General features: G+C 43.0%; 2 protein-coding genes across 3 annotated transcripts; one reads left to right on the forward strand and one right to left on the reverse strand.

The window, feature by feature from the left end:
* Positions 1–23: 23 nt before the first annotated feature.
* tpgs2 (tubulin polyglutamylase complex subunit 2) lies at positions 24–3,753 on the forward strand. Its single transcript, XM_005797931.3, has 7 exons — positions 24–180; positions 289–368; positions 462–549; positions 1,559–1,699; positions 1,843–1,956; positions 2,071–2,234; positions 2,828–3,753. Exons 1-7 carry the CDS (start codon positions 99–101, stop codon positions 3,044–3,046), a joined length of 888 nt encoding a protein of 295 aa, XP_005797988.2. The 5' UTR covers positions 24–98; the 3' UTR covers positions 3,047–3,753.
* Positions 3,754–8,650: 4,897 nt separating this feature from the next.
* Positions 8,651–14,105, reverse strand: LOC102218348 (aquaporin-7-like). 2 transcript variants are annotated; one of them, XM_023353418.1, is made up of 6 exons: positions 13,761–14,104; positions 10,354–10,480; positions 10,123–10,260; positions 9,906–10,024; positions 9,097–9,314; positions 8,651–8,986 (listed from the first exon to the last, which is right to left on the reverse strand). In XM_023353418.1, the coding sequence occupies exons 1-6, from the start codon at positions 13,884–13,886 to the stop codon at positions 8,842–8,844; spliced, it is 873 nt and encodes a 290-aa protein (XP_023209186.1). In that variant the 5' UTR covers positions 13,887–14,104; the 3' UTR covers positions 8,651–8,841. The 2 variants fall into 2 exon arrangements, with proteins under 2 accessions (XP_023209186.1, XP_023209187.1); XM_023353419.1 differs by having other exon boundaries at positions 8,762–8,986; positions 10,135–10,260; positions 13,761–14,105.
* Between the last annotated feature and the right edge of the window lie 2,438 nt (positions 14,106–16,543).

Here is a 16,543-nt window from a genome sequence, read left to right on the forward strand (position 1 = left end):
GTTTGTAAACTGCTCTTGTCGCTTCCTATGACTCGATGCAGAAGGAAGGATGTATGGAGGATTTCTGACAAATTTCTGCTAATATTTGTGCAGAAATTATGACAATGGACGAAACAAAAGATGCGTTTGTATTCAAAGGTGTTACTGAGAGGCTGACCCTCGGAATTACTCGAATACTCGGTTTGTATTGTCTTATATTCATTATTGTTAGCCATTTATGACGAGACTAGCTTGCAAGAAATATGTTACCTTTTAAACATGTTTTGCTTTTTGTCCATTTTGGTCCAGAAAACATGCCAGGGGTGGTGGATGTGCGCTACGCAGAGAGAGACCCTGCAGAAAAGAGGACCCTCCTGTCTTGGGAGCAGGTAGAATAAAATTAGCCCCTTTTGTGCAGCTTCAAGAATTTTGGTTCGTCATTTATCATATTGACGTGTAACTCATTCATATTGTTCCTTTAGAAAAACACGTGTATTTTACCAGAGGATATGCGAGACTTCTACCTGACCACTGATGGATTCACATTAACCTGGAGTGTTAAACTGGACGGTAGGTGGCCTCCTAGCATCGTAATTTTAGCAAATTTCGATGTACTAAAAGGTCATTTATTACAACTATAAATGCTAATTCCTTACATGTTTCGTGTTTATGTATTGTAATTTCAGAAATTACAGTTCCTCAGAAAATTACAGTATTGCATGAAACTGTATTTACATTAGTTTTAAATACATTAATGACGGCCTACTGAAAAGTGTGTTCATGTACGGTAAGATATATACACTAAACACTAGGTCTATTTTCCTTTTTAATGAATTACTTCATCAATGCAGCATGGCCTGAGGTACTCAGATTATTTTGATAGACGCCTTCTGCATTTTTGTGACTGGTGTTACAAAACACCAGTCACAGTGTTGTCTTTCTCTTGACAACACTCAACAGATTCTCTGATTGGTTTAGGTCAAACCAGTTTGCTGGCCAATGCAGCAAACTGGTCTGCAGTGGGCTGCTGCTCCAATTTCCTTTTCCTTTTCCTGTTAGGTATAACAGTTTGTCAGTTATCCCTCTTGGACCTTGTTCCACCAGACTTCTTCCTTTCACTTAACTTTCTGTTAATATGTCTGGATGCAGTAATGTGTGAACAACCATCTTCTTTAGCAATTACTGTTTATGGATTGTCCTCGTCATTGACTTTTAGCTTGACAATTGTCAATTCAGCAGTCTTACCAGTGAGTGTGTATGCCACAATATTAAAAAAATATATATATATTTATGGTCTTGTGTAATGACGTAGTTTTCTGAGAAACAGAATTCTTTACCTGTAAATCAATATAAATGATGGAACCACTTGGTGTGTGATTAATCTATATGAGTTCCCATTTTTAAATGTATTGAGATAAACAAAATGTTCCATGAATATTTAGTTTGCTCTACTGATATTTCACCAACTTAATTAGTGAGTTTTTAGATTTATTCAGAACATATTTAAATTATGTCCACTAAAAACGACTTTTTAAAAAATTTTTAATCCGTTCATCCATGACTGTATGTCATCTTTCAGATGAGTGTGTCCCTTTAGGTTGCATGATGATCAACGGCGTGGGCAGGCTGTGCCCGCTGCTTCAGCCCGCGTCTGTTTTCTCTCTCCCTAACGCCCCCTCACTGGTTGATCTGGACTGGGAGGAGAGCAGCTCAGAAAGCGGTAAAGCTCACCTGACTGATTCACGCGCATGCTTTATTCAACAACCTCTGCGTGCCACTTTCAATTACATCTATGCTACGTGTGCTTCTTTGCACAGGAAAGTAAATATTTGTTCAGGAGGCATTATTTCCTCTTTTTGTCAGGATTGGAGCCTGCACCGTCTGCGCCTCATTTTGATGCCCGGAGTCGTATTTATGAGCTGGATTCCTGCGGCGGGAATGGAAAAGTGTGTCTGGTTTACAAAAACTGCACTCCAGGTGTTGTGTTCACGTTTACATAATATCACTTTTATTAACTAGAAACACAGAGAAAACCTGAAGACGATGAGATTTTCTGTTACATCATGTTGATTTCGCTGTTTTGGTTTTCAGGAGTGGTTGCACAGCACAGTGAAATCTGGTTCCTGGACCGCTCACTGTGCTGGCATTTTTTGACTGCAACATTTACTGCCTACTACAGACTGATGATAACACACCTGGGCCTACCTGAGTGGCAGTATGCCTACACACCATATGGTCCAAGCCCGCAGGCTAAGGTAGATAATGGGAGGATGTACATTTTTTTTGTTGTGTCTTGTTTCACTATTTCTTATCAACTGAAACCAGATACTTGCATGCAAAAAAAAGAGGGTTTACACCTGTTTCAAAGCTGTAAGTATACATGTATTTTAAACCTTTTGCTGGCATTTTGGCCCATTCCTCCGAAAATAACTGGTGTAACCAGGTTAGGTTTTTAGATCACCTTTCTCACACACATTTTCAGCTCTACACACAACTTTTCTATGGACCACAACCATGTCATGTTAGAAATTCCTGCATCTGCTGCAGTGTTGATGTGGGTCTTTTCAGTCTTGTGATTTTCCATGATTTTCTTTAATCATGGAAAGATGCTCAGCTTTTTTAATGTACTGTTAAAAAAATTGTGGGTACTCCTGACTGTAGTTTTATCTGATTTGGTATTTTTAGCACAATGGGGTTTTTTTTAACATCATTTAAAACACATCTAGCTACTGTTTTAAAACATAAAAAAACAGTGATGGATATTCTTTTATTTCTTAATCTTCTAAACCTTTTGTCACAACTCTTTACATCTTGTGTTCACGTTCTTATGTGCTGGTTTTCTCTGCAGCAGTGGGCGTCCCTCTACCAGCCCCTGATTTTCAGCAATGAGGTTAGCCAGACGGATTCAGCTGCAGATGTTTTTCTAAACAAGCTGGATCCCACAAAGGCCTTCAGAGGCAAAGCCAAGGTCCCGCCCCCCAAGAAGAAGCAGTCGGCCCAGTCCAACTCTGGAGGCGCTGCTAAAGGGCAAGGGAGCGCAGGAAGACACGGTGGAGCAAAACGGTGAAACAGATCCAATCTAGAGAGAGAGACTTTTCTTTTTGTCTGTTTCACCACCACATCTTCAAAAGACAAATCTGCTATCAGCTGCTTGCTTAAACGCAGGTTTTTGTAACACAAGAACATGTTGTGGAGCATGCGTAGTCTATGACCAGGATTTAAATGGCCTCTCCTGTGTTCAGTTTGGTATTTACAAGATGTTGACATGTTGAATGTCGACGGATTTGAAACTTTACCAGAAAATTAATCCTTCTGAGCTAACCTTGGACCAGTCGCTGGTTTTTAAGGCATACAAAGATTTTTGCAAAAAATCTCACACCACCTTTTGTGTTATTTGTTTTTTCGTGCTGTTGCAAAAAAAAACTGAGAATTATACCACCCATCACCAGCTAATATTAGACATTTAGCTTGAATGCAAAAGGGAATAGAAATGTGTGCAATAACCACTGGAAAACTGCTGCTGTAGTTATTTTATCCATCCATCCATTTTCTAACACCCTTGTCCCTAGTGGGGTCAGGAGGGGTGTTGGTGCCTATCTCCAGCTAACGTTCTGGGCGAGATAGTTATTTTATATTGTTTTATTATGTATCATGTAAAGAAATTGACATAATAATTAAATGTAACTTTTAATGTTTAGAAGCAATATGTCAATACTGCTGCAGAAATTCTGATTGTCTCCTATGTTTTGAATAAAATGACTAATTATTGTTACACTTTTGTTGTAAATGTCTGTGTAGGTGTTGTGATATTTGCACCCAAGGTCGTCATAAAGTGTGTCTCATACCGGCCGATGCCTAATCTGAGCTCTTTTAAATCAGTGTTCCTACTAACTGTTACAGAAAAAAGCAGTCATAGAACACATTTGATATTAAACCCCAGTGTTTTTGGTTAGTAGGATTTTTCATCGTAGTTTTACAGTGTTCATTTTTCACCCAAAAATGACTAAAAACTACCACAAAATGGTCAGGATTGTCTTTAATAAGTAAAAATACCCCTTATGATGGACAAGAACTTTGGACTTGGTGTTCCCTCGCCCGGACGCGGGTCACCGGGGCCCCACTCTGGAGCCAGGCCTGGAGGGGGGGCACGATGGCGAGCGTCTGGTGGCCGGGCTTTTACCCATGGAGCCCGGCCGGGCTCAGCCCGAAGAGGAAACATGGGCCCCCCCTCCCATGGGCCCACCACCCGTGGGAGGGGCCAAAGGGGTCGGGTGCAGTGTGGGATGGGTGGCAGCAGAGGGAGGGGACCCTGGCGGTCCGATCCTCGGTTGCAGAAACTGGCTCTTGGGACGTGGAATGTCACCTCTCTGGTGGGGAAGGAGCCGGAGCTAGTGCGTGAGGTCGAGAGGTTCCGGCTAGAAATAGTCGGTCTCACCTCGACGCACGGCTCTGGTTCTGGAACCAGTCTCCTTGAGAGGGGCTGGACATACTTCCACTCTGGAGTTGCCCAAGGTGAGAGGCGTCGGGCAGGAGTGGGCATACTTGTTGCTCCCCATCTCGGCGCCTGTACGTTGGGGTTTACCCCGGTGAACGAGAGGGTAGCATCCCTCCGCCTACGGGTGGGGGGACGGGTTCTGACTGTCGTTTGTGCTTACGGGCCGAACGACAGTTCAGATTACCCACCCTTTTTGGAGTCCTTAGAGGGGGTACTGGAGGGTGCTCCTCCTGGGGACTCCCTTGTTCTGCTGGGGGACTTCAACGCTCACGTGGGCAATGACAGTGAGACCTGGAGGGGCGTGGTTGGGAGGAACGGCCCGCCCGACCTGAACTCGAGCGGTGTTCTGTTGCTGGACTTCTGTGCTCGCCATGGATTGTCCATAACGAACACCATGTTCAAGCATAAGGGTGTCCATATGTGCACTTGGCACCAGGACACCCTAGGCCGCAGTTCGATGATCGACTTTGTCATCGTTTCATCGGATCTGCGGCCGTATGTCTTGGACACTCGGGTGAAGAGAGGTGCGGAGCTGTCCACTGACCACTACCTGGTGGTGAGTTGGCTCCGGTGGTGGGGGCGAAAGCCGGTCAGACCTGGCAGGCCCAAACGTGTTGTGAGGGTCTGCTGGGAACGTCTGGCGGAATCCCCTGTGAGACGGAGCTTTAACTCCCATCTCCGGCAAAACTTCGAACACGTCCCGGGGGAGGTGGGGGACATGGAGTCCGAGTGGACCGTGTTCCGTGCCTCCATCGTCGAGGCGGCCGATCGGAGCTGTGGCCGCAAGGTTGTCGGTGCCTGTCGCGGCGGCAACCCTCGAACCCGCTGGTGGACACCTTCGGTGAGGGATGCCGTCAGGCTGAAGAAGGAGTCCTATCGGGCCTTTTTGGCCTGTGGGACTCCGGAAGCAGCTGATGGGTACCGGCGGGCGAAGCGGCATGCGGCTCGGGCGGTTGCTGAGGCAAAAACTCGGGCGTGGGAGGAGTTTGGAGAGGCCATGGAGAAAGACTTCCATACGGCTTCGAGGCGATTCTGGTCCACCATCCGGCGTCTCAGGGGGGGGAAGCGGTGCAGCACCAACACTGTTTATAGTGGGGATGGTGTGCTGCTGACCTCTACTCGGGACGTTGTGGGCCGGTGGGCGGAGTACTTCGAAGACCTCCTCAATCCCACCAACATGCCTTCCACTGAGGAAGCGGAGCCTGGGGACTCTGGGTTGGGCTCTCCAATCTCTGGGGACGAGGTCACCGAGGTGGTTAAAAAGCTCCTCGGTGGCAAGGCCCCGGGGGTGGATGAGATCCGCCCGGAGTTCCTTAAGGCTCTGGATGTTGTGGGGTTGTGTTGGTTGACGCGACTCTGCAATGTCGCATGGACATCGGGGGCAGTTCCCCTGGATTGGCAGACTGGGGTGGTGGTCCCCCTGTTCAAAAAGGGGGACCGGAGGGTGTGCTCCAATTATAGAGGGGTCACACTCTTAAGCCTCCCTGGCAAGGTCTATTCAGGGGTCCTGGAGAGGAGGGTCCGTCGGATAGTCGAACCTCGGATCCAGGAAGAGCAGTGTGGTTTTCGTCCTGGTCGTGGAACACTGGACCAGCTCTACACCCTCGGCAGGGTCCTGGAGGGTGCATGGGAGTTCGCCCAACCAGTCTACATGTGTTTTGTGGACTTGGAGAAGGCGTTCGACCGTGTCCCTCGGGGAGCCCTGTGGGGGGTTCTCCGGGAGTATGGGGTACCGGGCCCTTTGATACGGGCTGTCAGGTCCCTGTATGACCGGTGTCAGAGTCTGGTCCGCATTGCCGGCAGTAAGTCGGGCTCGTTTCCGGTGAGAGTTGGACTCCGCCAGGGCTGCCCTTTGTCACCGATTCTGTTCATCACTTTCATGGACAGAATTTCTAGGCGCAGCCAAGGTGTTGAGGGGGTCCGATTTGGTGGCCTTAGGATCTCATCTCTGCTTTTCGCAGACGATGTGGTCCTTTTGGCTTCATCAGATCGTGATCTGCAGCTCTCGCTGGAGCGGTTCGCAGCCGAGTGTGAAGCGGCCGGGATGGGGATCAGTGCCTCCAAATCCGAGGCCATGGTCTTGAGCCGGAAAAGGGTAGAGTGCCTTCTCCGGGTCAGGGGGGGTGTCCTGCCCCAAGTGGAGGAGTTTAAGTATCTCGGGATCTTGTTCACGAATGGGGGAAGAAGGGAGCGGGAGATCGACAGGCGGATTGGCGCAGCGTCTGCTGTCAAGCGGGCGCTGTACCGGTCCGTCGTGGTGAAGAGAGAGCTGAGCCAAAAAGCGAAGCTCTCGATTTACCGGTCGATCTACGTTCCCACCCTCATCTATGGTCATGAGCTTTGGGTCATGACCGAAAGAACGAGATCGCGGATACAAGCGGCCGAAATGGGTTTTCTCCGTAGGGTGGCTGGGCTCTCCCTTAGAGATAGGGTGAGAAGCTCAGTCATCCGGGAGGGACTCAGAGTAGAGCCGCTGCTCCTTCACATCGAGAGGAGCCAGTTGAGGTGGCTCGGGCATCTGGTCAGGATGCCTCCTGGACGCCTCCCTGGTGAGGTGTTCCGGGCACGTCCCACCGGGAGGAGGCCCCGGGGAAGACCCAGGACACGCTGGAGGGACTATGTCTCTCGGCTGGCCTGGGAACGCCTCGGGATTCCCCCGGAGGAGCTAGAAGAAGTGGCTGGGGAGAGGGAAGTCTGGGCCTCCCTTCTGAAGCTGCTACCCCCGCGACCCGACCTCGGATAAGCGGAAGAAGATGGATGGATGGATGGAAGTAAAAATATTGAAAACCAATTACATGTTATTTCAACTGTGTGCAGTTCCAGTGTTTCTCAAGCTTATCACAAATATTTCACCAAGAAATTATTTTCATTTAAGTTGTAATAGACCCTAAAAAAATCTATTTGTCTGACTTCTTAGATTATTCCACTAACTTTTGTTAACTCAAATATAGTAAGGTTTAATAAATCTAAACAATTCTAAAAGGAAAATACTAACATAGGAAACAAAAAAGGACTAAATTGGCAATAAAATTAAGTACATTTCAGTCAAAAATGTACAATTATGACTAAATCAAAATCCTCTTGCATTCTGATAGTTTGTTTCTCTTTGTAGTTAAGGGCTTTGTTAAGATGTGATTGAACATAATTTATAGAATTGTCTAAAGATTTGTGCTGATTGTGGTTCTGATCCCAGTTTGAACCAGTTAGACTGAAAATATGAGATTTTAACTTATGAAGAACCTAAAATTGCACTAAGGGCCCTGCTGTCAGTAGATATTATATATTCAAGTCTGAAAGTCATGCTTCCTTACGGTAGACTATGTTTACTCTGAAAATTCACAAAATATTTTAAAACCATGAGTTGAAAAGATATATAAACTGACACGTAGTCCTTTCTAAATATCCCGTCTGGACACAAGATTTTGCACAAGGAAAACAAGACAAAAAGTCTAAACATTAAACACAAAATAGTGAAAAGGATAAATTGATTGCCCCCCCTTGAGATTGTGTTTGTATATGAGGATGTATGGACATTTACTCAACCAACAGGCCAGGCCCCAGAAGAATGTTGCTGTCGATGATATCACTGACGCAGGCTTCAGTTTCATGCATTTTAAACTTCCCAAAGTTTAAAAATGTTTTGGAGAACTGCGACTTTGAATGCTGTGGCTATTCACTCAATGTTGACGAACTAAAGGCATATATTAATATATTGCAGCATTTCAGAGCATCTTTTTCTATCTGTCACACTTAATGTAAAAAAGAAAACCTGATCAGACACCATTAATCAATATTTTCTAGACTTCTAGACTGCTGTGCATTGAACTGACGGAAATCTATATGAGGGAACTTATTTCAGTCCTTGTGCTGCTGCCCTTTGAACGCTGTGAGGAGCTGGCTCCTGCTGCTTCTATTTATTTTCAAAAAGTTGTTTACGTCTTGCTTACCCTGACATTTCACGAAGGACCCCAGGCCCTGATCACTGCCGTATGATCTTTTGCCTTATAATACTTCTGTCTTCCAAGCATGCCTACGCCGCTATTCCCAACAGGAGAGTAAAACTTATCACAAAACAATTGTTTTTAATTGTCCGTGTGGCAAGAAATGTCATTATCTTTGTTTTAAGCATGTTAATTCCTTCATAGTTTAAAAAATGGTAAGAATTAGTGAGCAGAAGACTTTGCAAATAGCTTTAATTGTTTTCAAATTATGCGCACTGCAGGTATTGTTCAAGTGCTTCATTAAGGTTGTGCAGCATGTTTCAACAGCATCCTCAGATCGTCACAGCTGTACAAGCTCTTCGTTGTTTCCATTTGTTTCAAGTTTCACGTGGAACAGATGTTTCGCTTCTTCTTTGGCGGGAGAGATTATTCCTCACTGTTATCCTTCTCCTGGTACTGTTCAGAGGGGGCTGGGTGGTGCATTTGTACACATACCTTGTAAAGCCCTCCTCCCAGCACTGCACCTATGGGAGTGGCCACTATAGGGACCCAGAACCAGAATTTTCCAGCCCTACAAAGAGAATGACGGACATATAGAAACAGTTGGGGGTGACCAAAACCAAAGGACAAACTTTATCTGTAAAGTTAACCGGAGCGTATCTCAAAAAAGTCCGTGTTTACCTGAATACATCCAAACCCCAGCCTGCAACTGCAGTGAAGAGCCTAGGTCCCAAGTCTCTGGTGGGGTTGATAGCATAACCACTGTTGCTGCCCAAAGAAATGCCAATGAGGACCACCAGGACACCCACAAACATAGATTCAGTCCCTTTGGCAGCTGGTTTGTTCTTTTCGTCAGATAGAGCCATCAGACACATCAGCAGTATGGCCGTGCCAAACACCTGGCAAACACACCACAAATAATAATGAGAACACCGCTTTCCACAGTATGAAAAATGCAAAGATGCAACAATGCAAAACACTGCAAACAGCAGATTTTAGATTGTGACAGGATGGAAAGAAAATGATACAAGGCTTATTTTTTTTCTTATTTTACAAATGAAAATCTAAAAACTGAAGACCGAGAAACACAGCAGGCAGAGAGAGGATGAAGTTGTGGAGATGTTTAAAGCCGAGTTGTGTTATAAACCAAGTGAGATGTTTAAACAGCCTTTAAACATCTCATGGTGTATTGTTTAATTTATTACATGAGCTGGAAGACGGCACAGCTACGTCAGTGCTTTAATGGGTGAAATCAAAATCATGCGTTATAATAGCCAAGTCAAAGTCCGCAAACTAATCTGACTCAGAACCAGTGACTGGGAAGTTCATGTTCATAGGTGCTCTTCATACAGTTTCCAGCATCCAGTCCAGTTTGCAGGTGGAACTTTACCACAAGAAGGAAGTTTGTAAAACAGTTGAAGAAAGAAAACGGTATGAACTCAATAAATCTGATTTGTGGTTGTAATTCTTTAGTTAAGTTTCATGGCTACCTGGTCAACAAAGCCACCGAACACAGAGAGGTATGGTGCTGGATAAGTGGCAAAGATCCCAGCCGTGGCTTTTTCTCCAGTAACAGTCAGGTTTCCACCAGAAAAAGTATAAATGGCATCTGTAAGTAAAATGACTGTAAGTAAATAACTTGTTATTTGAAACCGTCAAAAAGAACAGGAATAGTGCATGTCAAGTGAGTAGTATCAGCAGACTTTCCATAGTAAACACCATAAACTGTTGCTGCTGCAAGAAACGACGCAAATAGCTGAGCACAAATGTACAAGGGGAGCCTCTTCCATGGTAGTTGGCCAAAAACACACAATGCGAAGGAGACTGCGGCATTCATATGAGCCCCTGGAAAAGAGAAACAAAAGGGTTACAAGAGTCATGTCGTCTGCATATGAACACCAAAGCCTTTGAAGTTATTTAAGGGATTTATTCTCTTACCGGAGACAGTTCCTCCAATATGAACCCCCATTGCAACAGCCAGGCCAAAGCCAATGTTGATGCTGAAGAACGTTCCTTTTCCTCCTTCACCAGTCACAACCTGGGCCACCGAACCTAGACCTAATGTCTGGCAAAAAAGAAAAACTGAAAAATATCAACTTGTGAAAACCTTAACTTTCACAAGTTTAAGTGAAAGTTAAGTTTTTCTTCAACAAGTTTGTGTGAAAATGTGTAGTGGACCACAGGATTTACTTTTATTTTTTTTATCAAACATTCTCCTCCTGAGATTTACAACGTATTAAATTCCCAGATGTTTGGGGAAGGAAGGAAGTTTCACCATGTTAATGCTGAATATATTCTGCTGTTTAGCTAATTTTACTCTGATTAATACTTTAAGCTGTTATCTTTGTTTTAAGTGCCCATCCATCATTAAACAGTAACTACATTCCAACTACTTATAGACAAGTCCAATAAAGACTAAAACCCTTTGTACCTCCAAGCATCTCTAAGCATCTCAAATATCGATCAGGAGATAACCATCATGTTTTCATCTCTTCATGCCTGGGACTCTTACATGTTTGAATAAGAATAAACTAGACTGTCTCCAATCAGTCCAAATGCAGTTGCACAGCTTCTAACAAGCACACAACAGAGACAACATATTGCACACATTTTTGTCTCATTGCAGTGGATGTTTTGAAATTTTGAAATGTCTTTCACAGTGTTAAGCCAACACAAGAATGACATAAACAACCCAAAAATGAGGGAAATTTCAAGTTACCCCAGCAGACCAGAAAAACAAAACACAATCCCAATCAAGTGGGTCAAGCAGGTCCCAGAGAGGAGGTGGTTCAGAGGCCACTTCAGTGGCAACTGCAGAAAGTGTCTGGTGAGCAGCCAGACAGGACAGAGAGGGCAGAATCAGTCAGTGAAGGAGGCAGATCAGCCTCGACACCATCAGATGACTTAGGGACAATTACTTAAAGTGGCAGGCCATCCTCCACCCACTCTGGGAAGGCACTCGCTATAAGAAGCTGGCCATCTCTCCCTTTGAAATGCAGTAGCATGAAATGGAAGGCGGCCCCTGCTTGGCCCTTTTGCTTTAGACGGGATGTTGAGACAGAAGTAACCCTTTTGTGGATCTAGGTGTCTGAAGAGGCAGACTGTTTAAACAAAGTGCTGCTTGTGGCAATAAATGATATCACCATGGCTGTCAGTTTAGAACAAGGCTGGGGATTTGGAGACCTTGGATACTGGGCAGAGGATGGGAATAATGAAAATGACAGGACAAGTCTCTTTCTTAAGATGGAAACCACAAGTGTAAAGTTGAAGGAAAATTATGTTCAGGAGGGTCTGCTGGAGACGATGAGGTGGAAAAAGATGCCCCTGAAGCTGCAGGTGCAGCCAGAGGTTGAAAGAGAGTGGGTGATGCTCATGATGCAGGAAGTGAAGCTGGTTTGCAGTAAACGTGTCACTGGCTCTATGGCACCTGGAAAATCTGAACCAGGCCATTAACTGGAGTGGATGGATTCGCCGCAGCTAGAGAGTTCTGCACATGACTCTTCACCACCAACAGTAGTGTTGGGATTCGATGATGCTAATATCCAGAGAGCCAAATTCAGGTTTAGAACTAGAGGAGGGGGACAAAATGAGGAACCAACAAGGAGGAAAGTAACAGAGAGATGCAGAAGTTGAAAGCCATGGGGTATCAGGGATGTGTATGCTGGGTCTTTTGTTGGTCAGATTTTTCTGTTAGCAAACGGAGTAAGACTCAAAACCAGGCAAGAGAAAGGCAGTCTTATGATATTAAAGACCTACTCAGAGGAAATACAAAATAAAAGAAAACATGCTGGAGAGTAACACGAGTTGAACCACAGAGAATCAGCAAAGCAAAGATCTGAGAAGAAGTGACTGAAAATTGCAAACTTAAATGGTAGGGAGGTGATTAGTGGCATGAAAACCAGACAAGTAAATGTACTACAGCTGTGCAGGGAAGAATGCTGATCAGAATGCCTTTATTATGGATCTAGGAAAACTAACAGAACACAGCAAACCTGCAGAATAAAAAAAACCAAGGTAATGATCTGAGATAAAAGAATATTATGTAACTGGAAACTCAATGATTACCATTGCCTTGATTCGGCTCAATCTTTTGAAAAGCAGCTAGATACCTTTTTGTTTAACTGAGTTTGATTTTAAAGCTAGTTTTAATGCCAAGTCTGATTAAATATACATATTTTTATTTTAGGCCTCCTTTTATGTGCTTTTACTTCTTCTCCCTTTTGGTTTTCAAATGTAGAAGTGCTGGCTATTTTTGCCTCTTTATCGTTTTGTACCTTTGCAGTTTGGTCTCTAATGCTGAGTTTGGCACAAATAACGCATTGGTATGTGTTGCTTTTGCAAGCCATGAATTAAAGTAATTTTCTATATTATATCCATAGTTGAATTATGGTGAAAAATGGTTATGTAATGCCAATAATTATCAGGAGAATAATTATTAGGAGAATAATTGCTTAACTACAAAAATAAATAAACCGGTATTCAATAGTTTATAATAGATGCACCAAAAAGATTTTTTTATTTTGTTTTTAGGGAAGGTTTGGTTTATGGGTACAAAATGGAAGTTGCAGGAGACAAAATGTGAATGCTTAGGTACAAAACTGGCTTGAATGATACAAACTGGCCAAGACATGCATGAAACTAGAGTCAAAATATATCAGTCATTATATTTTCTCAAGCTTGATGACGCTTTTATGTTTGTTTGTTTGTTTGTTTGTTACATATGAAAAGTGCTGTATAGGCAATCTCTACTTGGTTATTAACTTATGATTCATCATTGTCTCTTCTAAATTTGAACTCTGTGAAACTGTTCAGAGAGAAAAACGCTGACACTGACAACAGGAAACAGTCAAAGCTGGATTCTTGCTGCAAACTATGATAAGTGTTTAGGTCAGAGGTGTGTTTTAATTTGACTCTGTTTGCACCCACTTATTTATCTGCTAGTCATTATCAGGATTTTCTTTTCTACTGAGTCTTCCTTCTAGTTTCTCCTAGTGTATTAGGTATTGGATTACTGTGACCTTTTCACCAATAACATGTGCCTTTTGAAACTCTCTCCATGTGGCCAGCAGCTTGACCATTGCTCTCGTGACACAGCACTTCCTGGTTCACCCACCGGCTCCCACCAATCCCCTGTCACAGAACATGTGACATAAAAAAGCTGCTTGTTCGTGTGCATTAGAGAGTCGGGGCAGGTTATCAGGGCGAAGAGCATGGTATTAATAATTAATCACATATGGTTGTTACTTATGCAGGCAAATCATATGTTTTGAACACAAAGGACAGTTACTGATAAAAGAACAATACAACAGAATAAACAGGATTCCTTTCTGCAAATCTATTCTTACCATCATGACATATGTTGAAAGGAATTCAGCAAGTGCCACTCGTGAGAGTTCATTCAGATGGATCTGGGGTCGCCTTACTTCCAGTTTGCCCTGCATGGAGACCTCCAGTTCCACTGACGGCCCCATGTCTTTGACTTTCTCCTCGTTGCTTCAGTCTTTTGGTGAAGGTTATAGATTTGGCAAAAAAAAAAAAAACTTACAGGCCTCTCATCTTCAGATTCCTGTGAAAAATATATAGTCCTATGTCAAATGGTGGGAAAAAAACTAACTAAATAATTTCCTCTTCTCTTCTGTTTCCCTTTTCTCCCTCTGTCTGTGTCTGTGTGTGTGTGTGTGAATGTGTGTGTGTGTCTGCCAGTCAGCCTCCCTCTGTCTCACTAACCCATTGGGTTTGTCCCACAATTTATAGCCCTGATCCAACCCCACCTTCTGACGGATTTACTCAAAATCCACCGTCAGATACTCCAGTGTTTTGGCCAATGAGGAAAATCAACTTGCTGTGCCCAGCACTCTGATGAGAAGGACATAAAAAACAGAGATACAAGATCTTAACTGAAATCCATTGTGGGCCTTCCCTAGTCTAAGCTCATGGTTTTTGTTGCATTTTTACACATAAGCTCTGCTGATTGACAAAATGTCCTGATGTGAAAAAATACAGCACAAAGTATAGATTCCAAAGTATTTCTTCAATGTCACAGATGATCTACACTTTACAACACAAAACTACAAAGTTTACATAATGACATTAATCATGCGCTAAAAGCCTAACACAAAGAGAGGAAATTAGATTTAAAGTGAAAACAGCTGATGAAGCCTCTAGTGACATTCTGCCAGCAGAATTTACTGTACTGTTTTAATGTCTATTTGAACTGCTTCACATGAATACTGAGCGCCAGCGCCTTCTGAAAGTCAAATAACTTTTCCTCTAGTGCCACCTAGAGGCTGATAGGTGGCACTAGCAGATAGGTGAAAGACGGGGTAAAATGCAAAACCAGTCCATTTGTATGGTCCTATGTATGGGGGGGCACTTATTGTTTATCACTTATCGTGATACATTTCTTATCATGATAAGAATTTTGATTTATAGCTGTCACAATAAATTCTAATTAATGGTCCTTAAAACCTCCCAAAACTGTCTTTGTCAGGATTTTTAGTAAGAAATCCTGACATTAAACCATTTGTTTAATGAAAGTATCAATGGATACCAATACATTTGAAAATGTATTGGTAAGTGAAAGTGCAACTTAGGCTATATTTACACGAGACCGCTGGCTAATTTTCAGATGTTGATTGGGAAAACGCTTAATGCTTAGATGGAACTGCCAAGGCACATTGAATCAGCTGTAGTTGTCATGACTTGCCACAATATGGCACTTTAATTTTAGAATGTCATCAAATGCACATCCACCACTAGTTTCCACCTTATTGTAAACTGTAACCTCTCTCTCTCTGTCTCTCTCTGTCTGGGGGCCCATAATAAATCAAATTTACGTCTCCAGAGACAGCGGAACACTGTTTTTTAGTTCTTTTGTTTATTTCATTGCTCATATGGAGTTATTGGGGCCGCAGTTATTGAGGTGGTTTTTTACTGCTTGACGTGTGATGGTGCGATGTGAATTCTCCATTCAGGTTGTTGAATATTCTGAAAAACGAATGAAAATAACATGTTTTTGAAAATGTCATTCTTTTTGTCCTCACTTATTGGTTTCGAAATAGAACCGCAACATATCATGATAAAACCTTAAGTCCATAACGCCGCCGCCCCTTAGGACACAATACAGCGACAATTATGTGAACGTGACAAGAACATTTGATGAAAGGTCTCTAAGCAAGGCTTGGTTTTCTTAACTGAAGATCTATAATTTTTTGTAACCGAAACACAACTGAAGGCAAAATGCATTAAGATAAGCCTAATACATTTATCCTAATGCTACACTCAAAACGTTTTTATAAGTGAGACACAACAGGAGGAAAAACACATTACTAGCTGATACACACATGTTAATGCAACGCCCATAAATTATGTACGCTGCTCTACGTTTTATCAGCCGAAGAAAAACAATAACACATGCCTACGAATCTTCCAAACACATAAATACTTACAAAAACGAAGGTTTTTCAAGAAACAAAGTACATAAAGTTCATTCAGAATGTTCAGGGGCCGTTTACTTTCTCCTAAATTCTTGTTGACAAGGTTACCGGAGAAATGTGCGTCAAATGTAGTTTGCCGCTAAGAGCGTTCAGCTCACTCGGTCAAGTTTCTGCAAATGCAACATGACATAGATCGTTTGTAATACAGATGTCATACTCTGATGGAATTCTAAAAAATGTGCCATTCTTGGAATAAATTTAGTCAAATAATTTTCTAACTATGAACTTATTTAACAATGTATTAATGCTACTATAGACTAATTTACAGTATTTGACTGAAGGGCATCATACTTCATATAATTATTAACACTACAAACATCAACACAACATATATAAACACATTAGGTCATTTAGCATGAAAGGACTTTCACTTATTTTGTACAATCCATACTTCCAGTTTGCAGACCTTATTGCTGCTGGGAAATGTTTTCACTAATAGTCCCATGGGCCTTTTCTTCCAAGATGACTTGCATGTTCTTCAACAGAACTACACGGCCTTTCTTGATGATGAGTCTGGTTTCAGTCCATTTTGCACAACTTTGTAAGGTGGATGGATATTCTCCTTTCCACCTATTCTAAAAGGTATCAGCAAGGTGTTGAATATGGTTCCATTGTTTTCCAAACAATTGGCC

The sequence above is a fragment of the Xiphophorus maculatus genome, chromosome 20 (assembly GCF_002775205.1).
Source record: "Xiphophorus maculatus strain JP 163 A chromosome 20, X_maculatus-5.0-male, whole genome shotgun sequence".
Taxonomy (NCBI): Eukaryota; Metazoa; Chordata; class Actinopteri; order Cyprinodontiformes; family Poeciliidae; genus Xiphophorus; species Xiphophorus maculatus.

Excerpts from the sequence above, each read along its gene's own strand:
- tpgs2 (XM_005797931.3), top strand. The coding sequence starts at position 99 with ATGACAATGGACGAAACAAAAGATGCGTTTGTATTCAAAGGTGTTACT. Across the intron at positions 1,957-2,070 it reads TTACAAAAACTGCACTCCAG|GAGTGGTTGCACAGCACAGT; the intron begins GTGTTGTGTTCA and ends TTTGGTTTTCAG. Across the intron at positions 2,235-2,827 it reads GTCCAAGCCCGCAGGCTAAG|CAGTGGGCGTCCCTCTACCA; the intron begins GTAGATAATGGG and ends TTTTCTCTGCAG.
- LOC102218348 (XM_023353418.1), bottom strand. The coding sequence starts at position 13,886 with ATGGGGCCGTCAGTGGAACTGGAGGTCTCCATGCAGGGCAAACTGGAA. Across the intron at positions 10,025-10,122 it reads AGTTTATGGTGTTTACTATG|ATGCCATTTATACTTTTTCT; the intron begins GAAAGTCTGCTG and ends TTTTACTTACAG. Across the intron at positions 8,987-9,096 it reads TGGGGTTTGGATGTATTCAG|GGCTGGAAAATTCTGGTTCT; the intron begins GTAAACACGGAC and ends TTCTCTTTGTAG.